This window comes from Chrysoperla carnea, chromosome 3 (genome assembly GCF_905475395.1).
Source record: "Chrysoperla carnea chromosome 3, inChrCarn1.1, whole genome shotgun sequence".
Taxonomy (NCBI): domain Eukaryota; kingdom Metazoa; phylum Arthropoda; class Insecta; order Neuroptera; family Chrysopidae; genus Chrysoperla; species Chrysoperla carnea.
The window spans coordinates 80,853,749-80,874,423 of NC_058339.1; the positions used below are offsets into that span (position 1 = coordinate 80,853,749).

General features: G+C 27.8%; 1 protein-coding gene across 1 annotated transcript in view; it reads left to right on the forward strand.

Moving 5' to 3' along the window:
• Positions 1 to 20,675, forward strand: part of LOC123296624 (neprilysin-1-like) — a 76,041-nt gene that overhangs the window by 45,452 nt on the left and 9,914 nt on the right. The window contains exons 3-6 of the mRNA XM_044878178.1: positions 10,377 to 10,421; positions 12,506 to 12,754; positions 14,392 to 14,597; positions 15,632 to 15,811. Of these exons, the coding sequence (XP_044734113.1) occupies positions 10,377 to 10,421; positions 12,506 to 12,754; positions 14,392 to 14,597; positions 15,632 to 15,811 (680 nt within the window). The remainder of the gene's footprint in view (positions 1 to 10,376; positions 10,422 to 12,505; positions 12,755 to 14,391; positions 14,598 to 15,631; positions 15,812 to 20,675) is intronic.

Here is a 20,675-nt window from a genome sequence, read left to right on the forward strand (position 1 = left end):
GATATTTGTACCAAAGGTTTATCAAATCAAAAATTTCACAAATTTGCTAAGTCCATAGGAATCTGTTTTGTTTGAATTGAGCGGAGTGTTGAAATCAATTGAATACAAATTTAGTTTTATTTATTATTTTTTTCGATATTTAGTAACGTAGTTGTTGATGATAAAAAAGTTTAAATGATTTTGAATGATTTAAGAAAGAAAAGATATACAATTATATAAATTAATCGAAACGTAATTAATGTTAAATTTTAAATTCAAAAAGTGACAAAAATTAATCTTTAACATAGGTTTAAATGGAAAATATAAATCGATATTTCTCAAAAATTATATCGATAACTATACTTGAAACTTTTATCAGTTAGTAATTATTAAAAATTTTAATAAAATTTCAAAAAAAAATTCAAAATTATTTCAAATTTAAATACTGTTTCCATATAAACGCACATAGCAAAACTGGTTGATGAATGAACGTCTTTAAATAAAAATTATAATTATTAATATTAAAACTGTGTGTTTATTAGTAAACTCTACATCTAAAATAACACTAACGTCAAAAAATTTTATCGAACCATAGTACATATTCATTTTGTTATATTTATTATAAATAAATTTTGTATAAATGAGATTGAATCTCTTGCGAATAAATGCAAGCTCGAAAAATTTTGAAATCAAATAAAAATACTTGTAGTCAATCACTAATAATAAAACAACTAATTCTAGAATGTGATTTCAATTGGAAAAAATAAACAAATAATTCAAACAAAATTTTTTTAAATTAATATTAAAAGTTTTGTGTAAAAAAGTATTTGGACAAAATGTGAAACAAATTAAATATAATATAGAATTTTACAATGTACAAAAAAAGAATTAGAAAAATGTAAATTAAAACAAAAACTTACTCAGAAACAAATTCGAAAATGAAATTTGACGTTTGGAAGTCAAATGAAGGTGAAACACAAAGCACAAATGTAACCAACTAACCACTATGAACGATGAAACACTACTGACCTAATGAATAATTTTGATTGACCACACCCGAAAAAAGCGCGGAAATTTAACACGCATTTAAATTAATTAAATTAATTTGAATAAATCAGAACATGAAATGTAGAGAAAAAATTTAAAATTTTTATTTGCCCGAGCTTTGAACCATAGACCTTCGATCTACGAGTCGCATGCGCTTAACACTAAGCTGCGACACCTCTTATATGATGAAACAATATCAAGAGACATTATCGGTGATAAAGCTGTACAAACCTAATGAAAAACTTTGAGTGACTAAAACACCTGTGGGATTGTTACACAAACTTAAATTAATAACGTAGGGAAAAAAAAAATTTTTTACCTTAGTGGGTTTCGAACCCACGAACTTAGTACTACGAGTCGGACTCGCTCACCACTTCGCCATATGACCCGATACATATACAAACAATTTACACAATCAATATCAGTGAGAAAATTATATTAACCTAATGAATAAATAAATTTAACTTATTCCAAAATAAATGCGTATTCAAATTAATTTAATTGATTTGCAAAAAATACATGAAATACCATGTATAGACAGTGTTATGGCACGCCATTTTACTATTTAATAGGCTAATTTTTATCGAGAAAAAAATTAATTTATTTATTTTGTTCAATCAGAAATTTTATATTTTATATTTTATATTTTGTAAAATAAATCTTAGTAAAAGAGAGATTGATATAAGATAAGATGAGTAAAGAGAGATGAGAATTAAAATTATGATGATAACATAATAAAAATGTATTATTATTATGTATCATCATAATAATAATGTATTATTATTATGATGATACATAATAATAAATCAGTTAATTTTATTTGAATTAGATTAAAAAAAAATTATTTAATTAAAATTATGTACATAATGAAAATTGAGAATCAAAATTATATACATAATAAAAATGATTGAATTAAAATTATGTACATAATGGAAATAGAGAATTAAAATTATGTACATAATAAAAATGATTGAATTAAAATTATGTGCATAATGGAAATATATGGCACGCCGTTTTACTATTTAATATGAATTAAAATTATGTACATAATAAAAATGATTGAATTAAAATTATGTACATAATGAAAATGATTATTATTATGATGATAACATAATAATAATGTATTATTATTACGATCATTTTTTTTCGGACATTAAATAGTAAAATGGCGTGCCATACAGTGTTGATGCGCAATCGTATAGAAAGTGTTGACGTCACGTAAATAACAAAAGATATTCCCTTTTAAATACACAACACACACACAACTGATATTCCTATATTAATACATACTATAAAATTTGCACCTATTTAACGCCCTCGTGGGTAAACAGTGATGTTTACAAAAAAATGTTTCAAACAAAAGTTTTTTATTTATCTATAAGGAACATTTTTTACATTTAAACTTTTGTTCTATCTCTAACGGTTTACAAGATGGGTCCTACGGATCCAAGACCCAATTGACCTATGATGCTCATTTACGAACTTGACCTCACTTTTTACGTTCTGAGTACGCTGTAAAAATTTCAGCTCGATATCTTTTTTCGTTTTTGAGTTATCGTGTCCACAGACGGACGGACGGACGGACGGACGGACGGACAACCGGAAATGGATTAATTAGGTGATTCTATGAACACCTATACCAAAATTTTTTTCGTAGCATCAATATTTTTAAGCGTTACAAACTTGGGACGAAACTTAATATACTATGTATATTTCATATATACATGGTATAAAAATTAAAAAAAAGTCCGAAAATATTGGAGTTTTTCACGGATTACGCGGTTAGCACAATTTTTTTTGCTTGCAAATCATAGTTTCACTTTCCCTTGAGGGTTCAAAATCGCATACAAAAAAGCTGGTTTACATCGCGTTTTGTTATTTTAGTTGTTTCTTTTGTAAGATTATACGGGCGTAATCACCAAACTTTTTGTAACAATTAACAACAGTAATTATTGGTAATTATTAAGTGGGTTTGAAAAATTCTTTTATCGACGCAGTTTTTACGAAAATGAAGAACGAATTTTTCAATATATTAGTTACACAGGCACATTGCAAATTTGCCTTCATTCTAGTCAAAACTGATATGTTTCAAACCAGTAATTTGATTACATCTTACGGTCTACTATATTGTACAATAATAAATACTGGACGGGAAAATTGTACAAAAACTTATATGTATATGTGTTATCATCCTACCAAATATAAATGAAGTAAATTAGCTCTCTCTACATTCGACAAATATACAGGCTGTTCTTTAATTGATTCAGGAAAACTAGACTACAATTTTAAGCTAATTAAGACGAACCAAATTTAGATATAATATATCAGAAAGTATATTGTTAATCGAAAAATCAATAAATTCATAAATATCCCTCAAACGAAGATAATTCAACCCTTTTGCCCACTGATATTTAAATATTTAAGCGTATTTTCTTCCCGAGGAACCCTTTTACTAAATCTTTTATCGGGAAACTTTAACCCAAGGATAGGTATTCCCAACATCGTTATTTTTTTAATACCTGCATATTATATTTAAAAAGGGAATTTTCTCCCCCCGTAGATAATAAAGTTTTTGGAATTACTAGCATATTCATAAATATGTATAAGCTAAAATACTACTGTCTGTGATTATGGAAGAATGACCAAAGTGAAATAAATATTCAGAATGTTTAAGGTTGTAAGAGATTTATTTATAGAGCAAAGTGGTTATTCGAACTGAACTATCTCGAAATTAAGATATTTATGGAAATCTACTATATACAGTGTGATATCATTTCAAAAGTATCCATCCTTAATAACTTGACCTTATGTGATTATTGTTTTGAATGAAAACACGTTGATTTAGATATCGACGGAAAAGTTCAAAAATGGTATCTAGTAAATTTTAGTATTCATTCCTTCATTCCCACTCACCTCAACTTTGAAATTTCAAATGGCACTTCCTACTTTGCGATACCTCAATTGAAATGGCATAAAATTCTCTCTTTAATCATGATAAAAAAAATGAAATCAACCTAAAATAGGCTACACTGTAACTTCCGGCGCAAGAGGGTGAGAGAAGGGGAGTGGATATGAACTGAGGGGGCGGGTGGAAATGGTCATAGCGCGAATACTGGCGGGATAAGAAATTTGATTATTTAGTAGGAAAAGCATACATTCCTGGGTGATTATGGACGACTGCAATCATAGGTGTCCGGGAATGTACTTTTCCTGCTATTATTTATGAAATTGTTAAACAATAGCGACCTCCTTCGAATAAATAATAAAAATTAATAATCTAATGTGGTGAAATGGTATGGAAAAGTTACTTTTCTGGTCTAGGACGGAAAATGTTCTTTCACGGCAACAATTTAAAATACCAGGAAAACAGGCTTTCTTGTTTCAAAACGCTAATTGGAAAGTTTTGAACAAGACAACTATTATAGTATGGATAAACTGTGATTTGTTTTAATGAACCACTGGGTATAATTAAAATTAAATGTATTATAGTTTCCATACATTTTCACAGACAAAGGAAATAGTTTAGAGAGCCCTCTTGAGAAAATAGCGATAAGTTTATCTCATAAAATGTATTTTCACATAAATAAATTTACATGTGTATTCATATAGAATATTATACAGTGTTTTTAGCAGCTTCATATTTAAGGTAGTACCTACACGAAAGTGATATTCCAAGAATTTCTCAAAACTCAGAATATAAAATATTTAATTCATAATACACTTGCTGTTAAAATTAGAAGATGATTTACCATGCCATACATGAGATATTAGCAATTAAAAGTGACGCAATTTGTACGTGTACATGGGAGAAGTGTATAAAAATACACAAATTTACAAATATTATATTTATTTACCAATGAATGACGTCCACCATCTCTATGAAAAACCAATATAATGTAGAATACTATATTTAGAAAATATATAAATAAAAATAAAAATTATTTACCATATAGTTTCGATAAAAAACTTAAATAAATAACTCGTTTTAGCGATGATTTTTGTGGAAAAGATATGAAGACTAATGTTAAAGGCATATGTCATAGTGTGTGTGCTTATATGTATACTAGAAACAGTAGTGAGGAACTACAGTCTTTTGAAAATAATATATGGTATATGTATAATAGTCATAGCACAGTTAATGCACTGAATGATAGTATTAGTCCAAAACTTTTTGACTGGACGGTCGCGGAGGAACTACCTTAAGGACGTTCCCAAAAAAAATGAGTGTAATGAAAATATTTGAGACTTAGGTTTCAAATATTTGAGACTTAGGCCTTGAGATTCTGTCAAAACTTCTGGGAAAAATTAGACGAATATTTTGAGTAAAATTTTTTACGATACACCAGAGTTTTGGAAACGAGATGCAAGATTTAGAGAAAAAGACAGACGCTTGTTGTTGAAAATTTGCCTTGTTACATAATAAAAAATACCTTTAAAAACAATTCAATATAGGATAAGCTCAAATCTATATAAATTTAGCACCGTGAACTAGAAAACGTGAATTTTTGGGATCGTCCTTAAGGTATCATTTTCGAAAACTCCAAAATCATAATTTTTTTCTTTTTTCGATTACAATTACTTCCCATTATAATTTTTTTTTTTTGTAAATATTAAAACTGTTAGCAAAAAACGGTTCGCTTTTATGGGTTTTTATAATCTATCTAATTTTAAGGAACGTTTTAAAAGTTTATACAAAAAATTGTATCGTATGTATTGTAACCATTAGGTTCTTTAACTGCCCTTCAAATAAACTAGTGTGAAACGGCCTTTATACCTAATTAATCTGATTGATACATTCAATCAGTTTGTTTTTCAGATAGATATAGGAGTGAGATGTCATTTTTTTGTAATCAACATTATTCTTTTTATTAAATGATTTATGAGGTTCATATTTTACATAAAAAATATGTTAAAATATTTATCAATAAATAATAAAATAAATATCGAAAAAATCTACTACATAGGTCATTAATCATACAGTAAATCAGCACTTTTTTAAATTTATTTTTAATGCATATTTAATTTACTCATCTTATATTACAGTAAAACCACTTTTATGTTGACAAATGAAAATATACAGATTTTTATAGACACTAAATTAGTTTTTTTATTTGAAACATTACATAAGTTATTTTAAAGCATCACGTGGTTCATGTGGTTCCATTCAATTTGGTCCTAATCTTTCTCGTATGGTCCCATTTAAATTTGGTCCAGTTCTAATAATGGCATCCATGAGAAAACCATATAAGTCTTAAATTTGATTAAGTATGTGCCGTCAAATGGACGAATAACTCAATATCACGCCAAACGATTTTGATGATTTTTTAGTGACAAATTATTTAGTGTACTTCAGATTAATCACAAAATACAAAAAACTTTTAACAAAAAACAAACCGAATTAAAAAAAAAAACAATTTTCCAAAACAAATTAACGGACATAAAATTGACGGAATAAATATCTGGCCTAAACGTTTTTCCTACTTTTTTACGAGTTCTAAAACAATTAATTACGAAATTTTTTTTTCAAAAAGTGTGAACTAAAATCGGGTGTCATGTCAAATGAAAATTGAATTGTATTATGTAAATCCACTTGAGTTTTAGAACTTCAAATACAGATAATAAAAAAATTCAAAGTTGAATTTTGACACTTTTTAAATTTTTTAGCCGGTTTATAAAAGATATACGGTAAAAAAATAAAGTTTCTGATCAATTACCATTTCAAAAATAAACATTTATTTATTCACACATACAAAAATGTTCCTATAATTCTTTTTAATGCGTTTTGAAAAAACACGAATTAAAATATATCATATCACAAAACTTTTGAATAGCAGTATAAGCAGCTTTACATACTTATACTATGGAAAATAAAACTTGTTAAAAAATACCTTTTTATGTGTACAAAGTCTGACAAAAAACATAAGTTTACCAAATAAAAATTTTTAGTAAAAAATTATTTTTAAGGACCTGGCTTTTATTGTCCTTCAAATTAGAAAATAATTTTTTCCTTGTGTCATTCATACATGACTATTTGTAAAAGTTGAAAACGCTCAATTTAAAATATCCAGGATTACTCGAAGCATCTCAAGCTTTTTCAAATAGTGAGGGTATAAGTGACTCAAGGAAAAATATTTTTTCTAATTAAGTACAATAAAAGCTTGGCCCTTGAGAATTATTTGTTATTAAAATTTTTAATTTAAAAACGTTTGTATATCAAATATGGTGGAAGCGTTGGGAAAATCAGATCATACTTACCATTAAAATGTCATCATAGTTATATATATTGAATTAAAATGATTTTCAATTCTGTAGGATAGAAGGAAGATGAACAAACAATTGATCCCCTTGATATACGTTAAAATGATCCGTATTTGGTGTGTAAAATTATTATAGGTAAAATGGTCCCCCATCATGTGGCCGGTCTTGAATGTGTTGATTTAGATAATTTTACCAGTTATTTTTGTTTTCCCTTTTGAGAAATATATACTTGTTTAAAAAATTTAAACAAATCAAAAGAAATTGGCTGGCCAATCTTGCAACAATTGAATAAAGAAACAAAAATGTTTCGACGTTATACTTATCTCGAATAGTTTGGCTATAAATTACATTTTTTTAGGGGGATCTTTATAGGACACCTTCCCCTATATTAAGCGAAAGGGCTAAATAAAATAGCTTATGGTCGTAGGTTTTTTCTGGTAAGGGATAACAGGTAAATAAATATATAAGAACGTTGTTATTTATTTTTAAATTTGTTGCTTAATAAGTTCGGATTCTTTTTCTACGTAACTTTAACCGTCCTGTTAAATCTGTGTATCATTTTTGAAAGGGTACGATGTGATATCCATATCGTTATAAAATGACATCTTGTACATTTTATGTTAGTACTTCCAGTACTTTCTACAGAACTTTGTTCAACTTTTGAATAAACAACCAAAAACTTTGTTAAATATTCATAACTTTATACTACTAGTAGTACTATATAATACAATATGAGATTATATAACAATGTATTATTCTTTTTTTTTTGTTTGTTTAGTATATAATGATTTTACTTGAGACACTCATGTCACCATCATGTTGCCATCAAATCGAAACGAATATGTTTAAATTGCAGCGAATAGTTTTAAAAACAATTTATTGTTACTTTTTCTCACTTCCCCTTTGCCAATACCACCAGATTCTTTCTGTAAAATCTGCTTGATATATTAAAAGTCTTTTTTATTAGCCTGGGACTTTTTTTAATAAAATATGAAAGACATCTTTTGGAAAATTTTAATTTATAAGCAGTTTTTCAGAATATTTATAAAAAATATAAGTTTGGATTTGAGGAACTTAATAATAAAATTCGTTATAGGATCCTATATTAAATTAAAACCTGTTATAACGACGAAAATGAAAAATCCTAATCGAATTCATTTTTAAACATGGGATCATTTCAAAAGTATCCACCCTTACAAATCTTGACCTGAATTAGCTCAGTTGGTTAAGGCGTAACCAATTCCGTCCGCGATATGCTTAGAGTAGCGGGTTCGATTCCCGCCGTCGCAACATAATTAATTTCATTAATAGTTGTGATGGGCTGGTGTAGTGGTTTAAGCATGAAGGAGATACAATAAGCTTCTGAAACTGAGGAGCTGATAAATGAAATTATCAGCGGAAAGGTGGTAAAACACATATATGGTATCACAATGGGCTCTGTAGCCTAGATGTGTCCTTCGTGGACAGCCAATATAACCTAACCTAACCTAACCTAACCTATGATAAAAAAAAAAGGAAATTGATCGATTTGTACTGAAAATAGACTACCCAGAAGATTGAATTCATACAAACCATCTTCTGTGTAGTCTTTTTTTATCATGGTTAAAGAGAGAATTTTATACCTTTTCAAATGAATTATCACAAAGTAGAGAGGGCCATTTGAAATTTCAAAGTTGGGATGAGTGGGGTGAAGGAATGAAAATTGTCATTCGAATTGATAACGACTAACGAATAACGACGAACTTGTGTGCATATATGCACATACTTTCACTTTAATCTAAAAATATATCAACAGCTTAAAACGACTATCGGTTATAACGACCAATATTGTTGGCCCCTTTAATGTTGTTATAATCAATTTCGACGGTGACTGTTTAAATACATCACGTACCTTTTCTATACGAAAGTGATATTAATATAACATAAAGTTTTTTATTGAATATAATAGAAACCTTGCAAGACAAATTTTTCATAAATATGTAAGTTTAGAGACTTCAAATCCTATATATTATATTCTTCACAATTTTATTTATAAGTCGACTCGAATTGACTTTAATGCGAATAAAACTTCTGTCAAATGTGTACCAAAATCATATCATTTAGAATTCTCAAAGAACAATTTTTCTTCATTAAAGGAACTGGCGAGTCACTTAAAAGTATAAACTGAGAATCCTGGTAAATTTACGGATTCATTTTTGAACGCATGGGCTAAGAACTTCAGGACCCAAGCAATTCCTCTATAGTCGAAAAACTCAACGCAACCAACTCGTATTTACAACATTACTTCGGATCTATATAATTTTTGGTCTATTTCCTCGGTTTGTTTTTTTCGATAACCAAATTTACTTGTGTACCAATAAAATGTGAGAATTATTCCTGTGAATAGCAAATTTTACTACGGATCATAAAAATAACGCATTATAAATAATATTTTCATCACATTTACGGAAATGTATTTTTCGAATTTGTCTTTTTTATTTAATTTTTTTTTTTTTTTTGCTTAAATATCCTATTCGTATATTTTCGATTGTCATTATTTCCCGGAAACAACTTAATAACACATAAAAAAATTCTATTACCTACTTTTGAGGAAATAATTTTTTTTAGATAGAATATTATTGTTAAAAATGTTTTTTATGGAATTTTTCAAAATTGGACAAAAATGATTTAAGTAGAAAAAATATGAATTCTTAATATATTAGTCAAAGAGCCAGAGAGTTAATAAATAAATTACTCTAATACTTTAACCCATAACCATTTTTATCGCCTTTTTTTATCATATGTAGAAAAATTAGTCCAGCTATCTTTTTGAAGGGCCAAAGTCTTTTCCTAAACTTTTTATAGCCTGAAGCCATATTTTAAAATTGATTTAATAAATAAAAAGTCATAACCAAAAATTGAATTGTTTTTATAACAAAGTATAAGGTTTTGAAACTAGGTGTAAGGATTCACGAATGTTTAAAACAAAAACTTAACTTTTTGCCATATTTTACTGTATACAATTATATAAATATTGAATGTAATCAAACATTAATTATAAAAAATAAAACAAATTGCTAAAACTAATAATTTTTTTTAAAATTTTGTTTCAGCTTTAAGTAGACCAGTGTGTCTGACGCAAGAATGTGTTAGAACAGGTAAGATATATTTTTGTATAGCCATTTATCATAAAATAAAAGAAAATGTGTAGTCTCACGCTAGCGTTAAATATTTTTAAAGTTTCCCTCCACTCTGTGACCTTTAGTGTTTGATTTCTGTGCCAGAAATCTAAAGAAGGAGTATATTTTTTGAAGAGTAGATTTAATATTTAGAAAAAAAATACGAAACTCCCGCTTTGAATCGCGCCTCAGATGCTTCATTATACAGAGTGTTCTGTTATTGATAGCAGAAAATTGTACCAGTAAATTAAGCTTGTCAAGACAAAAAGAAAAGCTCTTTACCAAATTTATATATGAGGCCTGATTCGGGAGATGTGACTAATGGAAAATAGAAAGATTTATGAATTCACAGACCTATCAAATTCATTAAATTAGTGGTCACTTTAGAATATAGAAGGGACTATCATAAAACAATGATTTATTGTAAATTGATTTAATTGGGTAGTGAATACTAAACAAAATATTTGGTTGTTATTATTTATAAAAAAAACAAAAAAATAATTCACCAATGCAGAGACAATTAGATGTGGGAGGTATCAAATTATTTATTAATATAGGTACTCCAGGGGGGAATAAATTGTGTTATACAGAACACAAAATCTTAAACATCGTATCACTTGACAACAACAAACATACTTTGGACTGCCACGGTGTATGTGTATCTCAGCATATATCTGGCAAAACGGACCATAGTCCGATCAACGGACCATAGTCAAATATATGTTTAAAGTATGTGATATTCACACGATAGGTTGCGTACAACATTTAATTTACAAAGAAACGTATTGTAGGTTTTTATGGGTTAGTTTTTATAATAACATAAGTATCCAAATAGAGTTTTTTGTAATAATTTTGCATTTAGAGACGCCTTCCACTATGATAAAACACATCCTCTCTTTAAGTAGTGTTTTATTGGTTTCATTCAAAATTTTATTGAATTGTGATTCGATAAAGATATTAAGTTTTTATTAATGTTATATTAATTTATTTTGTTAATTATCTCGCAAAGTAGGCCACAGATCCAAAAGTGGAAAATAACTTTTTCCTTCGTCTTTATGAGCTAATTCTGCAGGCCAACGATCTGCAGTCAATAACAGAACGCCCTGTATACAAAAAAAAGATAAGCCATAATTCTCGTGAAACAATAATGTTATAACGGTAGCGTGTGATTAGATACGATAATTTTTATTAACAAAATAATGATCATATTTTTTTAAAATGATTGATCGATTTAATAAAATCACTTTTAATTTTATTTTTTGCATTGATTTTAAATTTTGCATAATATATTTTAGTTTTTCAAATCGGTCAGTGAATTTTGATATTAATTAGTTTAATTAATTATTGTTCTGTAACTTCGCTAGGTCCGTTTTACCTTGAAATTTTGTCTGTTTCATTACTTTATTTGAATGTATCATGTAAGTCGAACGCAGAAACCATGAAAATCATTATGGTTTTTGGTTTTGGAAAATCTGTCGTAAAGTCAGTGTACTTCATTTATCTCGAGTTATTTGCAACTAATCAAAAATTTGATTTAAAAAAACTTTTGTATCTTTTGAATTTTATAGAACTCTTTGAACTGTCGGAAAATATCATAAAAATACGTAAATCTAAGAATTTTTACTTGTTACGACTATTATACCTAGCAATCAAGATATCGGTGTAACTTAGGTTCGCCAGAACCGCAAAATCCGTCATTGAGCATTAAAATTTTCGTGTGAAAAATGTTTGCAGAACTCCGTTTAAAACATGCTCCAGGACGTAAAAGTGTTGATTGCTGGTGGGTAACCCTATAGGATATTATTTAAAAAAAATAAGTAATATTGACCGAATCGCTTCGGAAAAAATCATATAATTATGGGCAAAATTAGCAACCTGCACTTTTACGTACAAGAGCATGTTTTAAACTGGATCCTACAAAAATTTTCCGTGCGAAAATTAATCATGCTCAATGACGGATTTTGTCGGGTCTAGAAATTCCAACAAAAGGAAAAAAGTCAAATTCATCTAAAAGTTCGACAATATTATCATCAAAAAGATCATTTGAATTGTCCTCATTTCAGCATCATCACTATTATCAGCAATGGATCACAGTGCTGATCCGTGTGTAGATTTTTTTCAATTTGCATGTGGTACATGGAATAAAAAGCATATGATACCAGAAGATAGAAGTTCGATAAGTACATTCGAAGTATTAGCTGATCAATTACAAGTATTATTAAAAGGCGTGTTGGAAGAACCAATTGATTATGAAAAAGATAATTCCGCAACGATCAAAGCGAAAATGTTTTATAAATCGTGTATGGATATACGTAAGTCAAAATATTTATTTAGAAGCCACTCTAGCAAGAAAACTCAATATCAATAAATTTGTGTAAAAATCAAATACTAGGAGTAATTTATAAAGTGAGAAGAAAAAAATATTAATTTGAGTATTTTAATACATTCAACAGAAATTTTTTTCGAATCAATTTTTTATGATATCTTGCAAACGATTCTGTTACATCTAAAATTCTAAAGAGATATCAACTTAGTAATTTTTTATTTTATTTTGCCTGTTATTCAAAATATTTTTGTGATTTAACTGAACAAAATGAAACAATATTAAATGTTTTGATAACATTTTTTTATATAAAATTAAATATAAAATGCCCGAAGCATATTATTAATTAGCATGATTAATTTTGAGTTTGTAGAATTATTTGATTTGAAAACTTTCACAAAAAAATAATTTTATGGTGAAAAATAAAAAAAATAAATTAAAATATATATAGACTGAATACATAGTACAGTAGAACTCCAATTATCCGAATTAATGGGGACCGGGATCCATTCGGATAATCAATTATTCGGATAATCGGAGTTTTTTTAAAAAAATGGCCATTGGAGAGAAAAAAGCTACGTTTTGATATTGCACTATTTTTTTATTGAATTAAATGAAAGAAACATGATATTTTCACATGTGCCTACACTGACTTCGCGGAGGGAAGGACAATAGTGAGCGAACGCGCAAACACTGGCTTCGCGGGGAGAAGAATAATAGCGCACTTAGACTTTTTTTGGACAAATTTTTTTCTGAAAGTGATTCGGATAATCGGCGATTCGGATAGTCGGAGTTCGGATAATTGGAGTTCTACTGTATATATATATACTAGCTTGATACCCGCCCGCTTCACTGTTAAAAGTAAAAACCACCGCTTTATAGCCTCTACTTCTCTTGATCTCACTTATTCCCTTTCTATGACACCCGAAGGAATTGTTTTACATCGCTAAAATATTTGCACAATTTTCAGTTCAATTTTTTAAAGTGTAAAATAGCCTTAGTTCATTGAGTTTATCAGAAAAGAACGCCATGAATTGTTCGACAATTACTATTATAAATTTTTACAGAAATCTTTAATTTATGGTTTAAAATGATGATTGTAGATGGATCAGTAAAATGTCAGAATAAATTTAATTTTTTTATATATATCTCTATAAATTATAGTTCATGTGTTATTCTGATGTATGAGCTATATTGTTGTGCAATTTCATTCAATCCTTTCGCTAGTTTTTGCGTGAACGCGTAATAAACAAACAAACATTCTCACTTTTACATTTATAATTTATAGGGATAGGGATATATATGGATACACTGAAAGGGAACGCAAATAGATAACAACAAAAAAATTATTAAAATATATCGGATCATTAACACAAAAAGAATACACAGTTTTGAAATATTTTTGGATTCATGATATTTTATGCGCAAATAAAATTTTACAATTCTTATATAAAAAAGTTCTAAATCTCTCAAAAAGCATATCTTGCTATCTTCTATGGTCAATTTTAGAAAAAACTTTTTTGACTTTTTTTGTTCCATTTTACGCGCCTTTAAGTATATTTCATACAAACACAAAATTCTATAAAAAAATAACACATTTTTTTTTCATGTTCTTTTTTTTTATAGCACAAATCAGGAAATTAGGTGACGAACCATTACGTCAAGTGTTATCATCATTAGGCGGTTGGCCGGTAATTACAAAAAATTGGACAATACCAGATTTTTCATGGGAAACATTATTAGGACGTTTACGTCGTGAATATAATGAAGGTATTTTAATTGAAGAATGGGTTGGTCCAGATGATAAAAATTCCTCGGTGAACATCATCCAGGTGCGGACAAAGTAAGAGGCAGTGTTTACCGGCTGCGAACTCCAATTTTTTTTAAAATATTTATTCATTTATTTATTTTATTTTTATGTGATAGTCACACTAGTACCAAAATTGTATCTAGATAAAAATAATTATAAATTGTTTTTCTAAAGGATGTTTTTTAAGAGGATCGCAGTTTTAAATGAAAATAAAACAAATAAAAATATTTCCAAGTTTGTTGACTCGCTATGAGCATAGTGCCAGAATATTCTAATTTTTTGAAAATATTTATTAAAGATATTATAATACAATTATCATAGAAAGTTGAGGTCGATTGATCGTCTCTAGCTCGAGATAAATTTAATTAAAGTTCGATAATTAACATGAAGAAAAGTTGTGTTTTTAACATGATTTCTAATTTAAAAAAAAAAAACTTACCTTCAGATAATTAAAAAAAACTAGCTGAATATTGATTATTTGTTCTGAGTTAAAAAAAATTATCGACCGTTTCATTAGTGAGATATAATAACACGCAAAGTTAATCAATTTTATTGCTGAATAAAAACGACTATAGTTAACTAGACTAGATTATTGGTGGTTGAAGGGAAGAGAGACATCTATATTACCAAAATTATAAGCAGCACTTGGTACAGTGCATATAAACCAAATTTTCTTTAACAATTCTGTAAAGATACAAACACAAGTATAATTAATGGGGCAGTAAATTGATCGTCACTTGAATAAGAACGACGTAACCGACTCCAACCACATCATTAATTTAATTATATATGCGAGATAGATCGTAGTTAATTATCGTAGTTAATTATCGTTTGTATGTTCAGAATTTCTCGATTAATATAGATCAAATTGAAATTTTATAATAAGCAAAGTTATAGAAATTATAATTTACTATAATTTGTTTCTTTTATCACTTTTCTTTTCTTATGTGATGTTATTGGTACAGATTAATGATTCATTCTTGATTTTTCCATTACTGATTTTTACAATAATTTCAGCCAAATAAAAGGAACACATCATTATATATTTTGTTCTAGTTAGATCAAATGCAATTAGCATTGCCAAGTCGTGATTACTATTTGAAGACAAGCAGTGAAGGTGATATGGAGGCCTATCATAAATATATGACGCAAGTTGCCATATTACTTGGTGCAAATGCAACATTAGCCAAGGAGGATTTACGTGATGTTGTGGAATTTGAACGGCGATTGGCAAATGTAAGTGAAAAATTATATTGTTTCTTGAATTTTTCGCTTGTATCGTGAAATCTCAGTCCTGAAATCGTGAAATGCCATACTTTCACTTTTATAAATGGTGAGAAAGATATCTATATTAGGCGCATTGAAATTAGGGAAAGGTGCAAACCAACTAATATTTTAAATCGAATTTGTGATGCAGGACAATAATATGATATCACGATCATGAATATCAAATATGTTTTATTCTTACACGATTTACTTTTTAACGAATCGTGACAAACGTTCACATTTCTTGAATCATAACATTTCATTGAATTATTGAATTCATCGTGAATTCTGAATCCGGAATTCATGAAATGGAATTTTCACTTCGATCAATCGTGAGCAATTATCTAATATATTGTGAAATTGTCATTAGTAGTGAAATCAGGATCGAAAACACAGTCGTGAGAGCCATTTACCTTTTTAAATCAAGGGGATGATGAGCAAGAATATGATATCACGATCACGAATATCAAATATGTGTTATTCTTTCACGATTCACTTGTTCACGAGACGGGACAAAAGTTCACATTTCTTAAATCATTTTATTCGCACCGTGCGAGTTTTATAGGAGGCGTTTCCATGGTAACGATACACTACTTTAATTATAGAATTGTATGGATGCATATATAATTGCATTGCATTTATGACTTACATTGAAAATGTAATATTATTGTCTCACAAATTTAAATAAATAATTATGATAATTTAAATTTAAAAAATAATATTTATGCAATTTGATTTCTTATTTTCACTATTTTTAATGCATTAAGTTTAATTAATTAGTGTTTTTAATAATTTTAATTTGACATTTTCTATAACAATAACATGTAAAGAGTTGCAAATTAGTCATAACAGCCTCCTTTAACGTCAAAATTTTTCACTGGTAGCGCTGGTATCGATTTTATTGTCCCTACCATGACTACGCACACAACGAATACCTGGGTTATGAATATACAGGTAATTTGCTTACATGGATCGAGAATCACGAATTAAGAGCAAACGTAAGCTGCCACGATTTGTACAGGCCAGCATTCTTTTACTTAAAAACTATTTTCCCATGATATACATCTCATTTTAACATAAAAAGTTGCCTACCAAATACAAAATATAAATTTTAATATAAATACAAAAATTTTACATACTCTGTATTAAAAATTCAATGATATTTTGTTGTTGTTATAATAAATCAATCCCTTTGGAAATTATACGATTTTTTTTTTGTTATTTATCCGACTTTATATTCGTGAATTCGTGTATTTAAATTATAATATATTTTTAAGAAAAATAATAACACTGGGTATATTATGAAAGAACAAATATTCACCGAGTGGTTACATAAACTGTAGCATATAGTCGCCCTTCTTTACTTTTTTTCTGTAATAATTAAGAAGTCTACTAAAGAAAATTAGCAGTTCAAACGGCGCACATAAGACAAAAAAAATGACGTGTATCTCTGTTCAAGTTATTAACCCCAACGAAAAAGAAGGGTGTTCTAAGTTTAACGTGTGTATCTGTGCGTCTGTCTGTGGCATCGTAGCTCCTAAACGGATGAACAGACTCAACCGAGAGTGTTCTTAACTATGTTTCAAGAAAATCTGGTAGGGGTTCGTTGGTTTTTTAAATTTTGTAAATTTCACTTGTTCATTTTTATTCTATAAAACGAATTTCGGTACCCAAAAACTTAAAATTGTCTAAAAGAAACAAAAATTTTTAAAAATCATGTCGTTTTAAAATTTATTCATTTTCCAAATACTAGAAACATTTACAGGACTGCAGATCCTAAAAGAAAAAGAACATAATGTTAAAAAAATGGTTTTTACATGTCAAATCACTCTTGTAATGCGATCTAAGAAAAAATAAATTGAGAAACTTCAACCTTTTTCCCATTGGAAAGCTTTTTCACATATTTTTTATCTTTGGTGTCTGTTTTTGTGAAGTTATTCCAGGATGGTAGTCCTGGGTAGTCCCCACATTACTTAAAACGATAAGCATTGCAATTTTCATGGCATACTTTTGTAGCCACACCATTTTATAAAATTGATTAGAGTGTGAATGCCTTACAAAGTTTGTAATAATTAAGCCGCATTTTAAATTAAAAATAAAATATAAAAGTTAATTTATACTTTTTTTTGCCCAAACTTCAATAAAAGTTGGCTTTGTAAACTATAGTATGTAACACTTTGAGTGACACAACCGGTATTTTAATGGGTATAGGAAAGGCGAAAAGAAAGAAAAAAAATCCTTACATAAAATACACAAAAGACGAAAAGTATTTTTCGTATGCCTAAAGAAGATATGTAAAGAATTATATCTTAAGGGAATTACTTTCTCTGTGTACACCAGAAAAAAAAAAAAAAAATAAACTTGGTTTTCATTTTTTTTTTGTTAAATTTACTGCAGTGTTTTTTTTTACTGGCTTTATATTAAACACAACCAAAACGATTTAAAGATAAAAAAAAAATTTATAATGCTAACAAAGTATTTCAAAATATTTTTAAACATAAAATAAATAAATCAACGTTTTAAGATATTTAAACAATTAACACTGTTAATTGTTATCTTCACATGTTTTAATTTAAATTTTCATTAATTCGATTTACTCACGTTTCTATTATTTACACATCACTAGAAGGTCTAACAACATTCTCCTTGAAACGATAAAGCTCAAAATAAAATCTAGTCAAAAATTTCAAATTGGTGAAATATAGAAATACTGGTTATCAAAATACGCGTGATAGCTCCTTGGATTCGAAATTATGTTTAATTTTAGTCTATTAGTATGTTAATATGTAACGAAAACTTTAAACATGATTTTGATCCCCTCCAAAATGTCGGATTAACTCGAAATTTGGCATACTTAAGGATAAACGATTTCTATATCTGAAAATATATTATACATTTACTTGCGCTCCCACCATACTTATACTGAGTTTTTGATAAATAAATAATAGTCTAAAAAACTAAAAACACAAAATAAATAATAGTTTAAAAAAACTAAAAAACACTCTTTTGTTCACTAGTTGAACTAAAAGGTAGAAAATAATTTCTTTAAATTAAAAAAAAAAAAAAAAATATTATAATAATTGTTTAGCACACCACCCTTTTTTACGATCTTTTTGAATTTAAAGAAATTATTTTCTACCTTTTAGTTCAACTAGTTACAAAAGCCTGTTTTTTAGTTTTTTTAAATTATTACCTACTTATTTTGTGTTCTTTAGTTTTTTAGACTATTATTTATTTATCAAAAATTCAGTATAAATATGGTGGGAGCGCAAGTAAGTGTATAATATATTTTCAGATATGGAAATCGTTTATCCTTAAGTATGCCAAATTTCGAGTTAATCCGACATTTTGGAGGGGGTCAAAATCATGTTCAAAATTTTTTGTGTTTTTTAGTTTTTTTAAACTATTTTTTATTTTTGAATATTCTAGAAAGGCAACTTCTTTAATAATTGAATATTTTCTTTCTAGAATATTCAAAAATAAAAAATAGTTTAAAAAAACTAAAAAACACGAAAAACTTTGAACATGATTTTGACCCCCTCCAAAATGTCAGATTAACTCGAAATTTGGCACACTTAAGGATAAACGATTTCCATATCTGAAAATATATTATACATTTACCTTTCTTCTTTTTGAAATTTTGAAGACAGTTCTAAAAAAGAAAATCTATGTAAAGTGTATTTGTTTTTATTGCAATTTATCTGCAATATAAATTCTGCACGTGACACCATATTTTTTTTTTTGTTTTGTTTAAATTTAATTTATAAACCGTTTGTTTCACAGTCATTGACGTGAATGGTAAGAGGAAAAGATAGCGAGAGACAGGGTAGTTTATATAACTCAATTGCAAAATACATTATTAGATTTATTATTTGCCTCGTGCTCTAGGATACATCAACGAAAAGAATCGACACGCAGGAGCTATGTAAACTAAGTGAATTACCTTAATAAATAACTATATATTTTAAAAGTAGTCCTTTCACTGGCTGGACGTAAATTGTGAATTTTCTTTTAAATTAACATTGGCGGCGAAAGGACCTAAATAATTCAATAAAATTTTAAACGTATTTGACTTCTTAAAAATTAAAGTATAGTAAGGAAATATTGTCTTAAATCAAAGTATTTACTTGCTGCCTTAAAAGAAAAAAATTTCCTGCTACTACTTTTTTTAAGTTTATTATTTAATTCTCAATAAATTTCACGGTATTTTAAAATTAAAAGCTCTTATTTAACTTGCAATGTATGTATGTTACGGTGGATTCTTTGAACTCAATTTTGTAGAGTAGATATCTTCAACCGATTGAGCTGACATTTTGCATGCACATTTAGCTTGGATGACAATAAATACATTTTTCTAGTCTTAAATTAAAAATTTTAATATAAAATACCTTTTAAGGGACAAGCTTTTATTGTACTAAAAAGTAGAAAATAAGTTTATCTATAAGTCACTCATACCTGACTATTTTAAATTTTTTTTAGATAAATTAATACAAAATGAGAAAATTGAATATTTCGAAAAACTAATTTTCAGTTTTTTTTCCACTCCATCTAATCGATAGCTGGTAGTATAATTCAAGAAAAATTAGTACAAATGTATGACTAAAACTATTATAAAAAAATTAGTTTTCCTTGTAATCTAATATTTTTTAATTAACATTGGTAATGAAAGGGTCCCCTTAAAACTAAAATAAAAGGGAAAAAAGAAAGTATCGTTGAATATTTTTAAATCGTAGAAAAAAATTTGGGGATATGGTCGAATCCCAGTCCTTTTATTTGTAGATCCAATGTTATAGCCAGTCGATTTAGTATATAATCCAGTTTTGCTCGTTAATGA